General features: G+C 41.1%; 1 protein-coding gene across 6 annotated transcripts in view; it reads left to right on the plus strand.

Moving 5' to 3' along the window:
- The window catches only part of LOC133610735 (uncharacterized), a 63,935-nt gene that overhangs the window by 36,285 nt on the left and 5,949 nt on the right, over positions 1-21,701 (plus strand). For 2 of the 6 annotated variants that reach the window (XM_061967301.1, XM_061967305.1), the window contains exon 2: positions 14,914-15,085. The exons of 2 other annotated variants lie outside the window; for them this stretch is intronic. In XM_061967301.1, coding sequence (XP_061823285.1) covers positions 15,038-15,085 — 48 coding nt within the window. In that variant the 5' untranslated portion in view covers positions 14,914-15,037. Of the gene's footprint in view, positions 1-5,909; positions 6,156-14,271; positions 14,728-14,913; positions 15,086-21,701 lie in introns of those variants that run through there. 2 more of the 6 variants (XM_061967302.2, XM_061967303.1) reach the window with 2 other exon arrangements.

Here is a 21,701-nt window from a genome sequence, read left to right on the forward strand (position 1 = left end):
GACATTTTTTGGGAGAGAATATTGAGAACAATTAAATAATATCATTGTTTTATCGTTTTTTGAAAATTCACAATTTAAAATCGGGATTCAGATGTGAATTGATTTTTGGTGCACCCCTAATAGATAGCCTAGAGTTAGGGTCCCCAAACTTTTTGGCTCGTGGGCCGCATTGGGTTAAAAAAATATGGGCTGTATATATATATATTTATATATAGTTTAGGAACCCCTGACACAGATTCATCACTATGTTTCTATTCATTAGTTACACTCTGTATGTCCATCCATCCATCCGTCCATCCATCCATCCAGCCATCCAATTTCTACTGCTTACCCATATTATAACATTTAGAATAACAGTAATATAGTAATACATAGTTAAATAAAATATTATTCATGTATGGCATTCATGTGCAGAGCACAGACCTTTTACATGATATATCAAATGTATAATGAAAGTAGGGGTGTATAATGTTAGGATTTTATCAATACCGTTACCAGTATCGATATTTATTATCAATACCGGTCAGCTGTACTTTTATTGGTACTATATGTAATTCGTGTAAATAAAGATGTGCAAAATGTGATATTGTATTAGCTTTATTATTTTTATTTTTATTGCTTCCTTATTTGTAATCATTCTAAGCTGATAATCAGATCCAAGGGGTGGGAGATATAATAACAAAAAAAACATCTTTGTGGTGTTTAGCCTCAGGTTGTTATTGGTGCACCACCCTGCCAGTGCCTGTATGTCGTGTATGTCGTCTGCGATGGTGTTGGAGAGATGAATGGGGACACAGTCATACGTATATAGGGTGTACAGGAGGGGGGTCAACAAGCCAATGCTGAGTGACAGGGTGGAGGAGCAAAGTTGACCCACCTTAACAACCTGAGGGTGATTGGTCAGGAAGTTTTTTATCTGGGAGCAGATGAGGGAGGGTAGACCCAGGAAGCTCAGCTTCTCCACCAAGATGTCAGGGATGGTGATGGTATTGAACACCAAGCTGTAGTCGACCAAATGTAATATGCTCGTGTTGTCGCTGAGAGATAACCGCTGTTGTTTATTATGTACGCTATATATTGTTATTTTCAGCTGAGATGGATCATAAGGACTCTCTTGACCCTCATGAATTCCTAATTTATTGAGGGGACAACATTATGACGGTTAAGCACTGCAGACAAAAGTCCAACTTTTTATGTAAAATTTCGTACATCTTGTCTTTAAATAATTATGCTTTGTATCTTATTGCTTTGTATTTTATTTACATGATATCAGTGTAGAAAAATACTGTACCACTCCTCCATACGTAACGCCTCTTTGTATAAACTATCCTGAGCTTTGAAATGCGGTGGAAACAAAAGCCACTCAGGTCCACAGGAACCTTTAGTTCCAGGAACTAAACGTTCAGGAACTTTTGGCGTAAAAGGGCCTATTACGATTTGAGTAGCCATTTAAAGTTTAATGTTAAAAATATGTAGGTTTTACAGTGTATGGAGTGTTTCAAAGAGGCCATATTATGATTTTAATATACATTTAAAACATTTCCTTGTGGTCTCCAAAACATATAATGGTGGTTCTTTGGTCAAAATGTTGCATAAATTATGTTTTACAAACCATCTTCAGGCAGCTTTCTGACTCTTCAGAATGTGACGGTTTGTGGGCAGTCTTACTTGCGTGCCGAAGCCCTCCTCTTGGCCATGCCCCCCATGTTATAGTTTTTTAGTACCTTCATATTTAGTCTACTGACAGATATAAGTTGGAAATATACACCGGAGGATTTTGGCATTAATGTGCATGTACGAGCCAGTCTACCCCACAACATGAGAATAGAGAAAATTAAGGAACTTGTTGATTATAACTTTGGACTACAACTGAATAAAATCGGCAGAGTCACGCAAAGCTTTTCAAACTGAGGTTACGTCTTTAGTGACAAATACGTCACTAAAGTCTCCAATTCCAAACAGCTCGCTCGAAGCATGTCCGGAAGAAGGCAACAATGTTTTATAAATATCTCTGCCATGTCACCATGGTTTAATTTCACATTTACACATGGTGATCCCAAATACACAAAAACAGGTTTTGCTGTTGAGATGAGGAATTGGTCATTTGCAGAGGTGGGTAGAGTAGCCAGAAATTGTACTCAAGTAAGAGTACTGTTACTTTAGAGATTTATTACTCAAGTAAAAGTAAGGAGTAGTCACCCAAATATTTACTTGAGTAAAAGTAAAAAGTATGTTGTGAAAAAACTACTCAAGTACTGAGTAACTGATGAGTAACATACACACACATATCATATATATATATATATATATATATATATATATATATATATATATATATATATATATATACACACATATATACAGTATATAATTTATATGTATTTATTTTGCCGTTTTTGTTTACATGTTAAAGGTGTTTTAATGAATATACATGCATGTTTAACACATATAGATTCCTTTCTTTCATGAATACAAGAATATAAGTTGGTGTATTACCTGATTCTGATGACTTGCATTGATTGTAATCAGACAGTAGTGCTGATAGCGTCCACGTTTTCAAATGGAGGAGAAAAAAAGTTCCTCCTTTCTGTCTAATACCACATGAAAGTGGTTGGTTTTTGGCATTTTATTTGTCCAGCTTTCATATTCGTTTTTATACACTTTACGAGAAATACATTGGCGGCAAACTCCGTAGCTTGCTAGCTAGTTTGCGCTGGCTTTCGGAGACTCTTATTTTGAAAGCGCAGTCGCGATGGAGCGGCACTTTTATTGTGAAGACAGGAACTGTGCAGTCAGTCTTTAGGCTTTTGACGGGATGTACGGTTGAAATAAAAAAAAGGGTCTTTTTTCCTTCACACTTTTGATTGATTGATTGAAACTTTTATTAGTAGATTGCACAGTACAGTACATATTCCGTACAATTGACCACTAAATGGTAACACCCCAATAAGTTTTTCAACTTGTTTAAGTCAGGTCATGTGACCGCCTGGCTCTGTTTGATTGGTCCAACGTCACCAGTGACTGCATCTGATTGGTGGAACGGAGTGAACGTCACCAGTGACTGCATTTGTTGAAACGCAGGCACTATGACGAACCAAAACAAACAAAGCGTGCATTAACAGATCGATAAAAATTAGTAGCGAGTAGCGAGCTGAATGTAGATAAAAGTAGCGGAGTAAAAGTAGCGTTTCTTCTCTATAAATATACTCAAGTAAAAGTAAAAGTATGTTGCATTAAAACTACTCTTAGAAGTACAATTTATCCCAAAAGTTACTCAAGTAGATGTAACGGAGTAAATGTAGCGCGTTACTACCCACCTCTGGTCATTTGTAGTCAAATGTTATTATTTATTTATTTATTAGAATTAGGACAGTACAAATAAATCGATGTTTCAGCAAAAAAACGGCGTCAACATAAATATGCTGGAATTAGCACAAAAGCTAAATTGCATCCTTTGCCTAAGGCAGGTAGAAAAACAAAAACACATAAACACTACGGACACAATAGACAAGCAAAAACATCACAGGTACACATAATGAATTTTACAATTTCTAATGTTGCAGTTGTTAATGTTGGAATATAATTTTAATTGTCAGGGTGGTGACATAATTACAATCTCCTGGGGCCTCATGTAACTAGAGTTGCATGGATTTCCTACTAAAAATACATGTATGTTCAAATCCAGAAAACTACGTACGTAAGTAAAAATTCAAGATGTATTAATGTGTGCTCACACACAAATCCAAGCACATTTCAGTGTTTCCCTTTAATATTTTTGATTGTCGGTGCGCCACGGCATTAAAAAGGAGGATTTTTTTATGTGAAAACTGTCATGACTTGGACTTTGGCTTGGTTTGTTCTCCCGAGGTGCAAGTGAATTGGACTGGATATGATAATAATAACACTCAAAGAAACAAAAGGCGCGCTCAAGGCGGATGTACAAACTTGACTAACGAAAACAAAAGACTTGCACGGGGGCAAAAAACTATGAACAACAAAAAACACTAACTATGGCAATAATAAACAAAACTTACTTGGCATGGACATGAAGTGCGCAGAGGTGGACAGAGTGTGACAGGTGTATGAATACGGGGATGTCGTCAGGACGAACAACAGAAAATGAAAAGCTAAAATAACACAGACATGATTAACGAAAACAGGTGCGTGACTCAAAACGTGAAACAGGTGCGTGACGTGACAGGTGAAAACTAATGGTTGCTATGGTGACAAACAAGAGTGCACAATGAGTCCAAACGTGGAACAGGTGAAACTAATGGGTAATCATGCAAACAAGACAAGGGAGTGAAAAGCCAGAAACTAAACAAAACATGACTTAAAACAAAACATGATTACACAGACATGACAGAGCCCCTCCCTTAAGGACAGATACCAGATGTCCATAAAAAAATTAACAAGAGTCATGGGAGGGCGGGAGGGGGACATGGCGGTGGGTCGCCAGACCACGCGTCCCCGTATCCACCGGGGCAGAGTTAGGTGGCGGCGGCGAGTGGAACGCCGCTGCAGCAGGCGAGGCGGGCGCCCAGGGAATGGCCACATTCGTGGCCGACTGGGAGGTGGGCGCACTTGGCGTGGCGGGCGACCAGGTAGCGGCCATATCCGTGGCCGACGAGGAGGAAGGCGCGTCGTCATCGTGGCAGGCGTGGAAGCAGCAGATGATGCAGGCAGCGAAGCTCGGCGTGGCGCGTCAGGCGGCGAAGCTCGGCGTGGCGCGTCTTGGTCTTGGCATGGCGGGTCTTGGTCTTGGCATGGCGTGTCTTGGTCTTGGCATGGCGTGTCTTGGTCTTGGCATGGCGGGTCTTGGTCTTGGCATGGCGGGTCTTGGTCTTGGCATGGCGGGTCTTGCCGTCGGGGAGCTGCGACTGGCGGCACTTGGCGTCGTGGAGCTGCGACTGGCGGCACTTGGGGTCGTGGAGCTGCGACTGGCGGCACTTGGCGTGGAGGGTCTTGGTCTTGGACTTGGCGTGGAGGGTCTTGGTCTTGGACTTGGCGTGGAGGGTCTTGGTCTTGGACTTGGCGTGGAGGGTTTTGGTGTTGGCGTGGAGGGTCTGGTGCTAGCCGTGGAGCAGCTACAGGTGCTAGCCGTGGAGCAGCTACAGGTGCTAGCCGTGGAGCAGCTACAGGTGCTAGCCTTGGAGCAGCGACAGGTGCTAGCCTTGGAGCAGCGACAGGTGCTAGCCTTGGAGCAGCTAGCCGTGGTGCTAGCCTTGGAGCAGGTGGAGGTGGCCTAGCTGGGGGTTGCGGCTTGGCATGGTGAAAGATCGGTGGTGGTGGCCGTGCTGGAGGCTGTGGCTTGGCAGTTCGGAAGACTGGTGGTGGCGGCCGTGCTGGAGGCTGTGGCTTGGCATGGTGATGCCGAGCCACCCCACCAACACAGCTCCCGACCCCAGCCCCCCCCTCAAGGGGCGGATACCAGACGCGCTCCCTGCGGTCTGGAACTCTCTCTAGGGGTGGGCGGAGGGAGGTCTGGAGGGGGGCTGAAATTTCCCCTTTAAGTTGTCCACAATGTTGTTGTTTTTTTATCCCCCACCTGGGGTTGTGTGGGCGGAAAAAAGAAAAAAATTGTGACGGGGGCGGGACTTGAGTCTTGGGGGGCGGGGCATGCAATTTGGGACGTGGCTTGGACTGATTAGACCTGATTTCTAAAAACATGTTTTGATAATGATTTATCAAAGTCATGCCATTAGAGTCTTTTGTTGGAGGCGGGTGTTCAAAAGAAAAAGAGTTGAAAAAAAAATCCTGGGCTGTGATGTCATCCTGGGGAAGCCGGGCAGATTGTTGCTTGCTTCCGCCCGGAGGGGGCGGGGCTTGTGGGAGCGGCGTGTCACGCTGGCTCGCGGAAGTCCTTCCTGGCGTCCCTCGCCTTTGGTGGCGCTTCCGTGGCTGGGATGACGCGCCAACGTCCCCGGGCCAAACGGAGCTGATCGGCACCAGTTTGCCGGTCGGACCCCACATGAGATCCTTGCGCTCCGTGGGGGAATAGCGGAGCGTCTCAGCTTCCATGGCGCGCAGGACCTCCCACGTTCCTTCGTCCAATCTTGCGGGAGAACTTCTTTGCTGACATCTGTCAAGACTTGGACTTTGGCTTGGTTTGTTCTCCCGAGGTGCAAGTGAATTGGACTGGATATGACTTGAAGGTAAATACATGATTTAATAATAACACTCAAAGAAACAAAAGGCGCGCTCAAGGCGGATGTACAAACTTGACTAACGAAAACAAAAGACTTGCACGGGGGCAAAAAACTATGAACAACAAAAAACACTAACTATGGCAATAATAAACAAAACTTACTTGGCATGGACATGAAGTGCGCAGAGGTGGACAGAGTGTGACAGGTGTATGAATACGGGGATGTCGTCAGGACGAACAACAGAAAATGAAAAGCTTAAATAACACAGACATGATTAACGAAAACAGGTGCGTGACTCAAAACGTGAAACAGGTGCGTGACGTGACAGGTGAAAACTAATGGTTGCTATGGTGACAAACAAGAGTGCACAATGAGTCCAAACGTGGAACAGGTGAAACTAATGGGTAATCATGCAAACAAGACAAGGGAGTGAAAAGCCAGAAACTAAACAAAACATGACTTAAAACAAAACATGATTACACAGACATGACAAAAACAAAATAATATAATGCATTGTAGCATCCAGAAGAAGACACAAAAAGTCTGACTCTTTTTTTTTAGCTTTTATTGCTAATTTTCGCCTAACAACGAGCCCAATTCCAGCAAGTATTAACACTTCCTCATTCTCCGCTGACACGGTATGTTCACAGACCATGGAAAAAATTAGCCTCCTAACACACTAACATACACATTAACACCAATAGGTAGTTACAGTTTAAATTAATGTATAAGTGTATCACTTGCGCAATATTGACTAGTGATGCACCGGAAATTTGGCCAATTAAAAGACACACTTTGACCAACGGAACAGCGCTGCCGAAACCGAATGTTGTGATGATGTAAGCAATACGCACGGGGTTGTCCGGAGCCGAGGCAGCATGTCCGCGATGTGGACGTACTTTATTGTATCCAAGACATACCCGCAGACGGCGATCTTCAAAATGTAAGATGACGCTGGTAGCTTTTAAGGAGAGAAAGGCTCCCAGCAACGGCGTGGCGTGTTTGGGAGAGTTCAATCCCCAGCTTCTACCAACCTAGTCACGTCCGTTCTGTCCTTGAGCAAGACACTTCACCCTTGCTCCTGATGGGTCGTGGTTAGTGCCTTGCATGGCAGCCCCCGCCATCAATGTGTGAATGTGTGTGTGAATGGGTGAATGTGGTAATAGTGTACAAACGTTTGTACCTTTGAGTACCTTGAAGGTAGAAAAGCGCTATACAAGTATAACCCATTTACCATTTAAAGGCCTACTGAAACCCACTACTACCGACCACGCAGTCTGATAGTTTATATATCAATGATGAAATCTTAACATTGCAACACATGCCAATACGGCCGGGTTAGCTTACTAAAGTGCAATTTTAAATTTCGCACGAAATATCCTGCTGAAAACGTCTCGGTATGATGACTTCTGCATGTGACGTCACGGACATTTTGGGACAGCATGGTGGCCAGCTATTAAGTCGTCTGTTTTCATTGCAAAGTTCCACAGTATTCTGGACATCTGTGTTGGTGAATCTTTTGCAATTTGTTCAATGAACAATGGAGACAGCAAAGAAGAAAGCTGTAGGTGGGAAGCGGTGTATTGCGGCAGGTGTTGTGCTGGATAACACACCCCCACCGTAGAATGCACCCCTTGACTGGTGTGCCGGATAACACAGCCGGTGTTTCATTGTTTACATTCCCGGAAGATGACAGTCAAGCTTTACTATTGGCCTGTGGAGAACTGGGACAACAGAGACTCTTACCAGGAGGACTTTGAGTTGGATAGGCAGACACGGTACCGTGAGTACGCATGCAGCTGCGGCTTCCAAACATTTGATCGCTTGCCCGTACGTGCGTGCCGTTATGTGCATGTCACGTACGTAACTTTGGGGACTTTGGGGAAATATATGTGCTGTATGAACTTTGGGGAGGTGAACGGTACTTTGGGCTGTGGGATTGAGTGTGTTGTGCAGGTGTTTGAGTTGTATTGGCGGGTTATATGGACGGGAGGGGGGAGGTGTTTGTTATGCGGGATTAATTTGTGGCAAATTAAATATAAACCTGGTTGTGTTGTGGCTAATAGAGTATATGTCTTGTGTTTATTTACTGTTTTAGTCATTCCCAGCTGAATATCAGGTGCCAACCGCCTCTCACAGCATCTTCCCTATCTGAATCGCTCCCACTGCCCTCTAGTTCTTCACTCTCATTTTCCTCATCCACGAATCTTTCATCCTTGCTCAAATTAATGGGGAAAGCGTCGCTTTCTCGGTCCGAATCGTTCTCGCTGCTGGTGGCCATGATTGTAAACAATGTGCAGATGTGAGGAGCTCCACAACCTGTGACGTCACACTACTCGTCTGCTACTTCCAGTACAGGCAAGGCTTTTTTATCAGCGACCAAAACTTGCGAACTTTATCGTCGATGTTCTCTACTAAATCCTTTCAGAAAAAATATGGCAATATCGCGAAATGATCAAGTATGACACATAGAATGGACCTGCTATCCCCTTTTAAATAAGAAAATTGCATTTCAGTAGGCCTTTAACGTGAAGCAAGTGTGACATCAGGCTCTCTGCAGGTCGCTTTTCATCGTTAACACAGAGCGACGGATGTAAGGAGTCTTTAAACACAAGTACAGTCTCCAATAACACCAGAAATAGATGCTAGATTTGTTGCCAGTTGTTTTTAATGAAGAAAGCGTGACAAAAAGTATTCGTGAAATCTCTAGAAAATTCTGTTTTATTCTAATGTTGAAGTAAACCAGTCTGTAGAAAACTATCAGAAAGGGAAACACCTACTGTTATATTTTGGTTATTGTTCTTACATTTAATGTTACTAATGATCTAATGTGCATAGACCAATTACAATACAGTTAATATTTTAAGTTGCACAACAATTCTGTTTTATTTTGCAATTACAATTGTACATTTTTTTGCGACTAAAACAGTTACTGGAAAAGCATATAGTGGCAGATGCAAATAAAAGCAAGTAAATAAACAACCACATCTGTGCTTTATGAAACAGGACTTTCCCAAAAGGGATCAATAGTCTGAGTCTGATTACCAGGCTATACAGAATATGCAAGAAATATTTTCTCCCATTGCCTGATGTGAAACAAAAATAATTATTACTGTTTCAAAAATAACTTCCCAACAGGGATCAATAGTCTTTGATTCTGATTACCACGCTTCAGAATAGCTTAATTCGGCTGGTCTTATGTTTTTTGGCAAACGCATCCACAAAGTCATCAACATTTATGGCCCTGGCCCTTCTTGATTCTACACTCAGCACACCCAAATTGCCTAAATACTCATCAGTCACGGTACTTCTCAAGGCAGTTTCGCATAGAAAAGCTGTGCTCACAGAATGCGATGCTCACGGGCAATGCAAGTGCAATTTTTGCACAGTTTCAACATTTGGTGGAAGACATATTTAAATGGGTACAGATTTCCCCCTCTTGTGTTACTAAATAATATATTGACTTATTTAATTACCTGTAGTCTTCTTCGTCTTATTTCTTAACTTATTTTGATATTGTTGAACAGTGTGCACGCGCTGAGTTGTTGCGGGGAGGGTGGGGGAGAGGGCCGGCTACTGTGTGCCATCTAAGTTCTAGAGCCCACCTCAATCTACGCACGGAAGGGGGGGGGGGGGGGTGGCAGCGGGGGTGTATGATGTAGCCCGGAAGAGTTAGGGATGCGTGGGATTCTGGGTATTTGTTCCGTTGTGTTTATGTTGTGTTACAGTGCGGATGTTCTCCCGAAATGTGTTTGTCATTCTTGTTTGGTGTGGATTCACAGTGTGGCGCATATTAGTAAGAGTGTTAAAGTTGTTTATATCACAACCCTCAGTGTAACCTGTATGGCTGTTGACCAAGTATGCCTTGCAGTCACATACGTGTGTAAGCAGAGACCGCATATTACATGTGACCGGGGCGGCACGCAGATAGCATGGTGTAAAAGCGGACGTCACGACATGTTGTAGAGGACGTTAAAGGCAGTGCCATCACGGCACACCCTCAATGTTGTTGGCACACCCTCAATATTGTTGTCCGAGTGAAAAATTATCACCTAGATATTTTACATTGGTAAAATTAAAGGTGGCAAAGCCCGAACAACCACCTCTGTATGTCGACAAATTATCCGCAGCCTGTAAAAACGTACGTACGCCAGCCATGAAGTTGGTGTGGTGAATCGATACATCTCATCTTTGCTGTGAAAAAGGGCGTACGCAAGGCTTTTGTGCGCAAGCAAACTTGATGCATGAGGGCCCATATCTTCTTTTTCAGCTATTCTTTGTTTTGTCGTGTTGTCATTATCAACTATTTATGTCTTTTTTCCCCCCATAATTCTTTCTCTTGTTGGGCCTTTTGTTTTCCTGTGACCTTGAATATTTGTCCAGTTCATTAATGTTTGAGTTATTTGGCGTCTTCCAGTTCTTTATTTTGTTTGCAGTTGGTGCTACAGTGCATTGAATTATCTACTTTTCCGCACAAAAGATGGCATTACAAGAATGCATTAACAAAGGGATTTGTGGAATGACCTAAGGTTTTCCTAAAAATATTTTTTTTCAAAGACTCAAGGTCAAAATATGCAATATTTTCCCCCAAATAATTTCAAAGTGGAAGATTTGATATCAAGTAATTGGCCAATAATTCACTCGACATTGATTTTGATTCATTAATATTTTTTAAGCATTGACAGTTTGAAAAAAATGCATGAGAGCTTTTTGTGTTATTAGAGTTTCACCTATTGGCTCTTTTATTCCACTTTTTAATGTTTTTTTTTGTAATAGTATGTTTCGAAACTTTTTTCACCAAGTACCCCCCCAGAAAACATGTGGTTCTCCAAGTACCACCATGATGACAACATTAAAATACAGTATTGTAGTAGACCTAAATATTCATTCAGTACCACCATAATGACAACATTAAACTATAGTAGTGTAATAGACCTAAGTATTTATTAAGTACCACTATAATGACAACATTAAATACAGTAGTGTAGTAGGCCGAAATATTCAGTAAGTAACACCATATTGACAACATTAAACTACAATAGTGTAGTAGGCCTAAGTATTCAGTAAGTACCACCATAATGACAACATTAAACTACAGTAGTGTAGTAGACCTAAGTATTAATTCAGTACCACCATAATGACAACATTAAAATACAGTATTGTAGTAGACCTAAATATTCATTCAGTACCACCATAATGACAACATTAAACTACAGTAGTGTAATAGACCTAAGAATTTATTAAGTACCACCATAATGACAACATTAAAATACAGTAGTGTAGTAGGCCGAAGTATTCAGTAAGCAACACCATATTGACAGCATTAAACTACAGTAGTGTAGTAGACTTAAGTATTAATTCAGTACCACCATAATGACAACATTAAAATACAGTAGTGTAGTAGACCTAAGTATTAATTCAGTACCACCATAATGACAACATTAAACTACAGTAGTGTAATAGACCTAAGAATTTATTAAGTACCACCATAATGACAACATTAAAATACAGTAGTGTAGTAGGCCGAAGTATTAATCCAGTACCACCATAATGACATCATTACAATACAGTAGTGGAGTAGACCTAAGTATTCATTCAGTACCACCATAATGAGAACATTAAAATACAGTAGTTTAGTAGTAGTTTAGTAGACCTAAGTATTCATTCAGTACCACCATAATGACAACATTAAACTACAGTAGTGTAGTAGACCTAAGTATTGATTAAGTACCACCATAATGACAACATTAAACTACAGCAGTGTAATAGACCTAAGTAGTGATGTCCGATAATGGCTTTTTTGCCGATATCCGACATTCCGATAATGTCCAACTCTTAATTACCGATACCGATATCAACCGATACGATATATACAGTTGTGTAATTAACACATTATTATGCCTAATTTTGTTGTGATGCCCCACTGGATGCATTACACAATGTAACAAGGTTTTCCAAAATAAGAGAACAACTTCAACTCAAGTTATGGAAAAAAGTGCCAACATGGCACTGCCATATTTATTATTGAAGTCACAAAGTGCATTATTTTTTTTAACATGCCTCAAAACAGCACCTTGGAATGTGGGACATGCTCTCCCTGAAATAATCCTGATACCCACTACAACAATGGGAAACACTGTATTTTGACTTTCACAAAGTGCATTTTTTTTTTTTAAACATGTCTCAAAACAACAGCTACAAAAACAATGAAGGCACACACAGAGTATACTATAAACTGGGCTCAATCTGCCCTGTTCTTAACATATTCGTATGAGTAACAAAAATGTGCAAATAAAAACAAGAAAGGCACAAAAATAAAAAACTGCTTCAGTCTAGACTAGTAGATAACACAGCCATCCTTTAAAGTGCATGAACATTAATAAAACTGCTTCCGTCTAGACCAGTAGAAAACACAGCCATCCTTTAAAGTGCATGGGGGAAAAAAGCACAAAACATAAATAAAACAGTTTCACTCAGTCCAGACTATTAGTCTATTTGTGCAACAGATGAAGCTCAAAGAGTGGGCTAATTCTTTTTCTCCTTGTCATCACGTGTGAGAGGTAAATTTTTCTGAATGAAAACAAGCATCTCAGCATTGTCACAATGTATGCGATTTCTGTTCTTGTCGATGATACGGGCGGCAGCACTAAACAGACGTTCGCTGTCGACACGGATGCAGGGTGCGGTGAGGTACTGGGGTGGGCGGGGCGTGTATAATATTGCCTCCCGGAAGAAATAGTCCTGCAAGGGGTTCTGGGTATTTGTTCTGTTGTGTTTATGTTGTGTTACGGTGCAGATGTTCTCCGAAAATGTGTTTGTCATTCTTGTTTGGTGTGGGTTCACAGTGTGGCGCATATTTGTAACAGTGTTAAAGTTGTTTATACGGCCACCCTCAGTGTGACCTGTATGGCTGTTGATCAATAGTGCTTGCATTCACTTGTGTGTCAAAAGCCTTTTATATTATGTGACTGGGCCGGCATGCAAATGCAGTGCCTTTAAGGATTATTGGCGCTCTGTATTACACCTTCCGTTCGTGTACACAGCGGCGTTTTTAAAAGTCATACATTTTAGTCTTTGAAACCGATACCGATAATTTCCGATATTATCGGAGATCCCTAGACCTAAGTATTCATTCAGTACCACCATAATGACAACATTAAACTACAGTAGTGTAGTAGACCTAAGTATTCATTCAGTACCACCATAATGACAACATTAAACTACAGTAGTGTAATAGACCTAAGTATTCATTAATTACCACCATAATGACAACATTAAACTACAGTAGTGTAATATACCTAAGTATTCATTAAGTACCACCTTAATGACAACATTAAACTACAGTAGTGTAATAGACCTAAGTATTCATTCAGTACCACCATAATGACAACATTAAACTACAGTAGTGTAGTAGACCTAAGTATTCATTCAGTACCACCATAATGACAACATTAAACTACAGTAGTGTAATAGACCTAAGTATTCATTAAATACCACCATAATGACAACATTAAACTACAGTAGTGTAATATACCTAAGTATTCATTAAGTACCACCATAATGACAACATTAAACTACAGTAGTGTAATAGACCTAAGTATTCATTCAGTACCACCATAATGACAACATTAAAATACAGTAATGTAGTAGGCCTAAGTATTCAGTAAGTACCACCATAATGACAACATTAAACTACAGTAGTGTAGTAGGCCTAAGTATTCAGTACCGTATTTTTCGGACTATAAGTCGCAGTTTTTGTCATAGTTTGGCCGGGCTTCAGTGCGACTTATATGTTTTTTTCCTTCTTTATTATGCATTTTCGGCAGGTGCGACCTATACTCCGGCGCGACTTATACTCCAAAAAATACGGTAAGTACCAACATAATGACAACATTAAACTACAGTAGAAAAAAAATGAAAGACTAAATGACACTAAAATGCCCTCTGAAAGCTAATTGCATTCTCACCTGTGAGCTCAGATATGCGTGTGTGTGCAAACCATCAAAGTTTTTTTTGGTTGTTGGGGAAAGCCAAGGAGACGAAAGTCTGAAATTCAATTGTTTTTTTCTTGTATGTGTGATTTCTCTTAGTTTGTCTTTCACGTGCACGTTTCAACAGACAACTAAAATTGTTAGTGCACAATGAGCTTCGATTTTAAAAGAAACATTTGAAAAAAAATACTTCTAGAGTGAAAGAGCTTGAGAGTCCCTTGACCGTTCCGAGCTGCCATGAGCACTGAAGTACAGTCAACAACAGCAGCATGCGGCGATTAATTAGACATTTGTCTCAATGAGGGGAGGTTTGGGAGGCAGCAGAGGGATAAAGGCAGGCAAATCTGCTGGCCTAATTAGGGGAATTTAATTTCTCTCAGGCTCACATTGACTCAGACCTTGATGAAGCATTCTAAAGAGGAAGGGGGGGCTGACAAAGAGGCTTGTACACAATCCCTGATTTTACATGAAGGAATCGACGGGTGTTGAAGAAAGCTCGCCAAAAAAGGAAGTGCACGACTTGGCGTAATCATGGCGAGCCGTCACAAAGGAGCTCATCAAATGTGCCTCTGCATTGTGTGTTAAAGGTAAACGTCTGATACGGTGTGTATGTAATGTGATTATGTTACGTTTGGCGGGGGAAGGAGACGACACAACGAAAGGGGTAAAGCTCAAAAGGTTTATTTGAGCTTGATGATGGTGTGGAATGTGTATGCTACTAAATGTGTGTGAAGTAGGACTATGTGATGAATTAACAATGTGAATGTTACCAGGTTTGTTGTACGTGCCTGTTGGAGGAATAGTGCAGAAGTCCAGTGGGGCGAGGCTGGAAGGATGTCTGTATAACGTGCGAGAGGTCCGGGGGCTAAAGAGAGGCGTCAAAGTCAGTGTCCGAGCATGAGTCGAGGATCGAGGGGGGCAGTCCAATTCCAGAGGGAAGTCCAGGTAAGCGAGGCGCACAGCTCGATCCAAGGAAGCAGAAGGAATGCTGCGAGAACAAAAAGGGGCACGTGAAACAAGGGCAGAGGGAAGCACAGAGAGCAGGTATACAAGGAGAGAAGCCAGAGACGCGATGCTTACTGATAGCAGCGAACTACGTTCTAGTACTGGATCTCAGGATGCGCTGGTCTTTATGGCGTCGATCCTCATCAGATCCAGGTGCGTTGATTTCTACGTGATGAGCGAGCAGGGGTGTGTCCCGTGTGCTCCCAGCAGAACCACCAGCGGCGCTTGCTGTAGAGGGAATGATGGTATGCGCATGCGCCGTAACAGATTATTAAGGATATCACTTTGATTGACTTTTCTCTGTACTACTAAGTCATACTGATGCTTTACGACTAGGGATGTCTGATAATGGATTTTTGCCGATATCTGATATTCCGATATTGTCCAACTCTTTAATTACCGATACCGATATCAACCGATACCGATATCAACCGATATATGCAGTCGTGGAATTAACACATTATTATGCCTAATTTGGACAACCAGGTATGGTGAAGATAAGGTACTTTTTAAAAAAATTAATAAAATAAGATAAATAAATTAAAAACATTTTCTTGAATAAAAAAGAAAGTAAAACAATATAAAAACATCCATCCATCCATCTATTTTCTACCGCTTATTCACTAGTAATTAATGAAAATTAGTCAAATTAACTGTTAAAAGTTAGTACTATTAGTGGACCAGCAGCACGCACAATCATGTGTGCTTACGGACTGTATCCCTTGCAGACTTTATTGATATATATTGATACATAATGTAGGAACCAGAATATTAATAACAGAAAGAAACAACCCTTTTGTGTGAATGAGTGTGAATGAGTGTAAATGGGAGAGGGAGTTTTTTTGGGTTGGGGCACTAATTGTAAGTGTATCTTGTATTTTTTATGTTGATTTAATTAAAAAAAAAAAAAAAAAAAAAAAAAAAAACGATACCGATAATAAAAAAAACGATACCGATAATTTCCGATATTACATTTTAACGCATTTATCGGCGATTTTATCGGACATCTCTATTTGCGACGGAATAGCTAAAATGTATTCTCGTACCAGTCATATTATTTGGATATGCGTGGCGCAGTGGAGGAGTGGCCGTGCGCGACCCGAGGGTCCCTGGTTCAATCCCCACCTAGTACCAACCTCGTCATGTCCGTTGTGTCCTGAGCAAGACACTTCACCCTTGCTCCTGATGGGTGCTGGTTAGCGCCTTGCATGGCAGCTCCCTCCATCAGTGTGTGAATGTGTGTGTGAATGGGTAAATGTGGAAGTAGTGTCAAAGCGCTTTGAGTACCTTGAAGGTAGAAAAGCGCTATACAAGTACAACCCATTTATTATTTATATATACATCATTTTTTTTTGTTTTGTTTTAAAATGGCTTAAACATGTAAACATAATCTTTCCATCTCAACATTTCGGATTTTTGCCTACACAGAAGTCGCTAAAAATGGACCTGGCATTGTCTCTTCATTTTATTATTTTAGTTTTTTTTTCTTCCGGAAAATCTTCTTTAAAGGGCACCTATACAATAATTCTGACACCTCCTTGTGTCCAAAATTTTTTCAGCGAAGGCCACATACATTAAAAAATGGAGGATGCGGGGGCCACTTGACTTTGTATATTAAAGATATTATAACTAATAAAACGTAGGTCAATCAATAGATGTAAAGGAAACATCCACATGTTAGCTTTGTCTTATACATAACAAAGGTGAGCAAATTCATGTAAAATGTAACTAATATCATTACTGATTGTCATGACCTCTGAGACAGTTGTGGACTTTTGTTGTTTTTTTCCCCCGCAAGTGTGGTATTTGTGTTCCTGTTTTTGTGTACCCTGTCTTCACTGAGCGCTGGCTTCCACACCTGTCCCTGATTGGCAGCCGGGACAAACCTGCTCTTGGTTGCTAATCAGGCTCCTATTTATGCCTGCACTGTCAATTGGATCATTGTCTCCTGTACACATCGTTACACTGATATTAATATTCTGCCAACAAAAGCCTTTTTAACGGTTTTAGCACAGTACCATATCTTGCAAGAAACGTGTGCACATGTTCATCATGACAGGATGCACAGAAATCATCCAAGACCACATGCAGTAAGATGCACAGGTTGTCAGTCATTTTGGTTTTTAGGGCCCATTTTGAGGGGATTTGGGCCAATTCCATTGTGTCTTTTTTTTGTGTGTACCTCTATCTTGTGTGTCTGTAGAATGTGTTGAAGGCCAATAAAAAAACAAGCTGCAAGCTGCACTTTGGACACCCCATCTAGATAATGTGTTGGATATAAAATAAAATAAACATTTCTTTTAAATCAGCTTACCCGACATGTTACAGCAACATCACGACACAACCTCTGAGGAAGGCAACAGTTGTGGCCGAAGCCGTCAGCTACGGAAATAAACACACAAGACATACTATAAGAATAACAAAATTGCATGTTTTGGATTTGTTTTGGTGTACATTTTGCGTACATTTGTAAACTGTCCATTTGTGGAGGCGTTCCAAGATTGCAAATAAAACCACGCTCCACCCTCTTCAAAAGTATCAGAATTCATCTTCTGAAAATGTACATGTTTAAATATGTCTTGAAGATGAACATCATTGCAATTTTTTTAAGACACGACTAAAAATAAACATCATACACATTAGGTAGACCTGCACACACATACCAACATTAGATGAAAACAATCCTGCATCCGGGCAGCACGGTGGAAAAGGGGTTAGTACGTGTGCCTGGCTTTGATCCTGGGCTCGGGATCTTTCTGTGTGGAGTTTGCATGTTCTCCCCGTGACTGCGTGGGTTCCCTCCGGGTACTCCGGCTTCCTCCCACTTCCAAAGACATGCACCTGGGGATAGGTTGATTGGCAACACTAAATGGTCTCTAGTGTGTGAATGTGAGTGTGAATGTTGTCTGTCTATCTGTGTTGGCCCTGTGATGAGGTGGCGACTTGTCCAGGGTGTACGTCGCCTTCCGCCCGATTGCAGCTGGGATAGGCTCCAGCACCCCCCGCGACCCCGTAAGGGACAAGCCTGACAGTTTAGTTATGTTTTGGTTTTTCCTCTGTCATTTCCTGTCAACGCTCTTATTTTGGTTATTTCCTGATTGTCTCCCTGAGTGCTGCTTCCCCTCAGCTGTGGCTGATTGTCACCTGTCCACACCTGGTGTCAATCAGCCAGCTGCTATTTAAACCTGCCTTCCCCTCCAGTCAGGGCTGGATTATTGTCATTCCTACCTGTCGATATTGTTACAGCTCCTACCTGTCGTGCTACTACTTGTCCTTGTACCTGTTGTCGTAGCGGTAAGCAGTTCCTGTTAGCTATTTGTAGTTTGTTTTTTCCTAGCTCTTTTGTTTCGTGTTTTTCTTGTTAGCCATTAGCTGTTTCCAGTTTTTTCTGTTTGCTGGTTCCTGTTTTCAGTTTTGGCTATTCATAGTTCCTGGTTTGTGTTTTTTCTTTTATTTTATGAACATTAAATCATGTTTTTCTGGACAAAGCCTGCCATCTCTGCATCTTGGGGTTCGGCACCTACGCACTCTGACACAAGCGGTAGAAAATGGATGGATGGAATCCTGTATCCTACCATTTCCTTAAACCAATGGCACCGTCTTTCAGCAGATGTTTACCGGCTAATCCAACATCCTACTGGCCGATGTTGACCAAAAAGTCCTGTGTAAAATGTTATGAACAAATAAACACGGAAACATTTTTATTTGTAGACATCAGAGCGGACGTGACGGCATGAGATGAGAAGGCATGACACAGGAAGCTCCAGGCAGCAGCCCACAGTCTCGAAGCAAAGAGCATGTACTAGGATGCCCACATAAGTAGGTCCGTCAGTGTGTGACGACGCAAATGGCCCAATGCTACAAAACCCCCCAAAACAGTTCAGAGGAATCCAAAACTGCAAGCAAATGCACAAACCTTATGATTTGACATTTTGGCATAGTTTAACACGAGTATCCATCATTGCAAGAATCATAGGTTTCATTCTAATTCTAAATTTCAATGTAAATTCCACACGTTTCCCTGAGTCTGAGTGTAATATTCTGCTTGTCATAAATGAGCCATTAGTCAAAAATATGCAAAAAATGTTACCCCCCCTGCCCCCCATTCCCTCCACTCCGCATCCTTCGATTCTTCAGTATGCAGTGCTGGTGTACACGTTTACAGGGTGCATGAAAAAAGAAATGTCAAGGTGTTGTATGAGCTCATCAAAAGTATACAACAGACACTGGCAAGAAGGACTGGAATGCTGAACAAATAAAAACTGTTCTACTTTTGTAGATTAATACCCCCACATTTTAGTGGTGTAACTATGTGGATTATTACAAGCCGCCTAATTGTGCAGTAGTAGTGGGTAAACATTGTCCTAATTCTAACATTTTACTTAATGCAAAAGCAATATAGCATCTCCTGAAAAAGCTGTTTTTTTTAAACAAATTGCTGAAAGTTACTAATCAGGTAATCAATCACAGATGCAAGAAAAAGACAGCTGCTTATTAGAGCAAGAACAAAAGGCTTAAAAAAAAAAATTAGCTCCTTTGGACAAGAGTATTTGTATTGTCAGGTTGCGGTAATTCAGTGCTTGTCAATTATTTTCTGTCATGATCCCCCAAAGAAACAGAATTTACTGAGACCCCCCTAAATTGAATTACTATTGAACATGTTTTTCCAGTTAGTGGAGTGGAGAGAAACACAATCACTAGACAAAGCTGAGCTGTTTGTTGACAGCTATGAACACCAATCATTGCATTCTGCAGTTATCCCGCCAGGTAAGCCCATGCATTAAGGCGGCCTTGGCCATAGTGTTTAGACCTCAATATTTTAACGCCAGAATGAGAACTTAAAACAGTCACAATGTCCGCTCTCATTGGGATGTTCAACTGATGGGATGGTTGTATCTTTCAGCATTGACATGTGCTCCCTGTTTAGCTAGTAAATGCAGCATAAAAAATGTTATAGCGTCTTCCTAGTGAAGCATGAGTGCTTCAATCAGTCCGGATCTTTAGCAGGTACAATGACAAGCAGTAGTAAATGGATGGATGGATGCAATTTCAATTTTCCAAAGTTTTCCAAGCGCAGAGGCGATTTAGCAGCACCAGCAACCAGTAGCTAGCATCACCTCTTGGCTCATGATAGTAAAATGAGACGCGGTGAGCAAGGCTCTATGTCACTACGCCAGAAAAGTAGTTCCTCTCTGTTAGCGCTTACAATAATAATGTCGCTATAATTTGGTTATTATGCATGCAGGTCATCACATGGAGCGTTGTTGGTGGTATTTGAATGTATCTTTTTCACTTTATAGGTGAAATGGTAGAATCCTCATTACCAGCATTGCCTTGTCCTAGCAGTCTCTAACCATCTCAAATGCACAGAAAGGGAAATATATATTCTCAGATGTCTCACATAGAGATTGTGAATGCTGGGAAAATCTCCAAAAAATGTGAAGTTTTTGATCAAACCAATTTCCATGTTAAGTTCATTTAGTCAATTTGTAACATTTAAAGAAGACTACTCAGTCTGCGTGATTCACAATACACAGGAAAATACTGCAAATGATTCCCTGGGTTGTTTGATTGATTGATTGAGACTTTTATTAGTAGGTTGCACAGTGAAGTACATATTCCGTACAATTGACCACTAAATGGTAACACCCGAATAAGTTTTTCAACTTGTTTAAGTCGGGGTCCACTTAAATTGATTCATGATACAGATATATACTATCAGATATATACTATCATCATAATACAGTCATCACACAAGATAATCATCAGGGTATATACATTGAATTATTTACATTATTCACAATCCGGGGTGTGGGATATGGAGGGGGGGGGGGGGGGGGGGGCATAGGTTTGGTTGTTATCATTACTTCAGTAATCAACAATTGAGAACAGAGAAATGGACATTGAAAGAGTGTAGGTCTGACTTGGTAGGATGTGTACAGCATGTAGAGAGAGAGAGAGAGAGAGAGAGAGAGAGAGAGAGAGAGAGAGAGAGAGAGAGAGAGATCAGAAAGCATAAGAAAAAGTATCTACATTTGATTATTTACATTTGATTATTAACAAACCGGGGAGGGTGTTAGTTTAGGATTGAAGTTGCCTGGAGGTGTACTTTTATTGCAGTTTTGAAGGAGGATAGAGATGCCCTTTCTTTTATACCTGTTGGAAGCGCATTCCACATTGATGTGGCATAGAAAGAGCATTAATTAAGACCTTTGTTAGATCGGAATCTGGGTTTAACGTGGTTAGTGGAGCTCCCCCTGGTGTTGTGGTTATGGCGGTCATTTACGTTAAGGAAGTAGTTTGACATGTACTTCGGTATCAGAGAGGTGTAGCGGATTTTATAGACTAGGCTCAGTGCAAGTTATTTTACTCTGTCCTCCACCCTGAGCCAGCCCACTTTGAAAAAGTGGGTAGGAGTGATGTGTGATCTGGGGTGTGCATCTTTAGAAACCCAACATTACATTGAAACTGTAAATATTGGTCACTTGTCAGCTTTATCAGCCTTTTCCTTTTGAAAAAGAGCTGTGATCTTTTGTATTTGTTTATTTTGCGCAAC

This window comes from Nerophis lumbriciformis, linkage group LG11 (assembly GCF_033978685.3).
Source record: "Nerophis lumbriciformis linkage group LG11, RoL_Nlum_v2.1, whole genome shotgun sequence".
Taxonomy (NCBI): Eukaryota; Metazoa; Chordata; class Actinopteri; order Syngnathiformes; family Syngnathidae; genus Nerophis; species Nerophis lumbriciformis.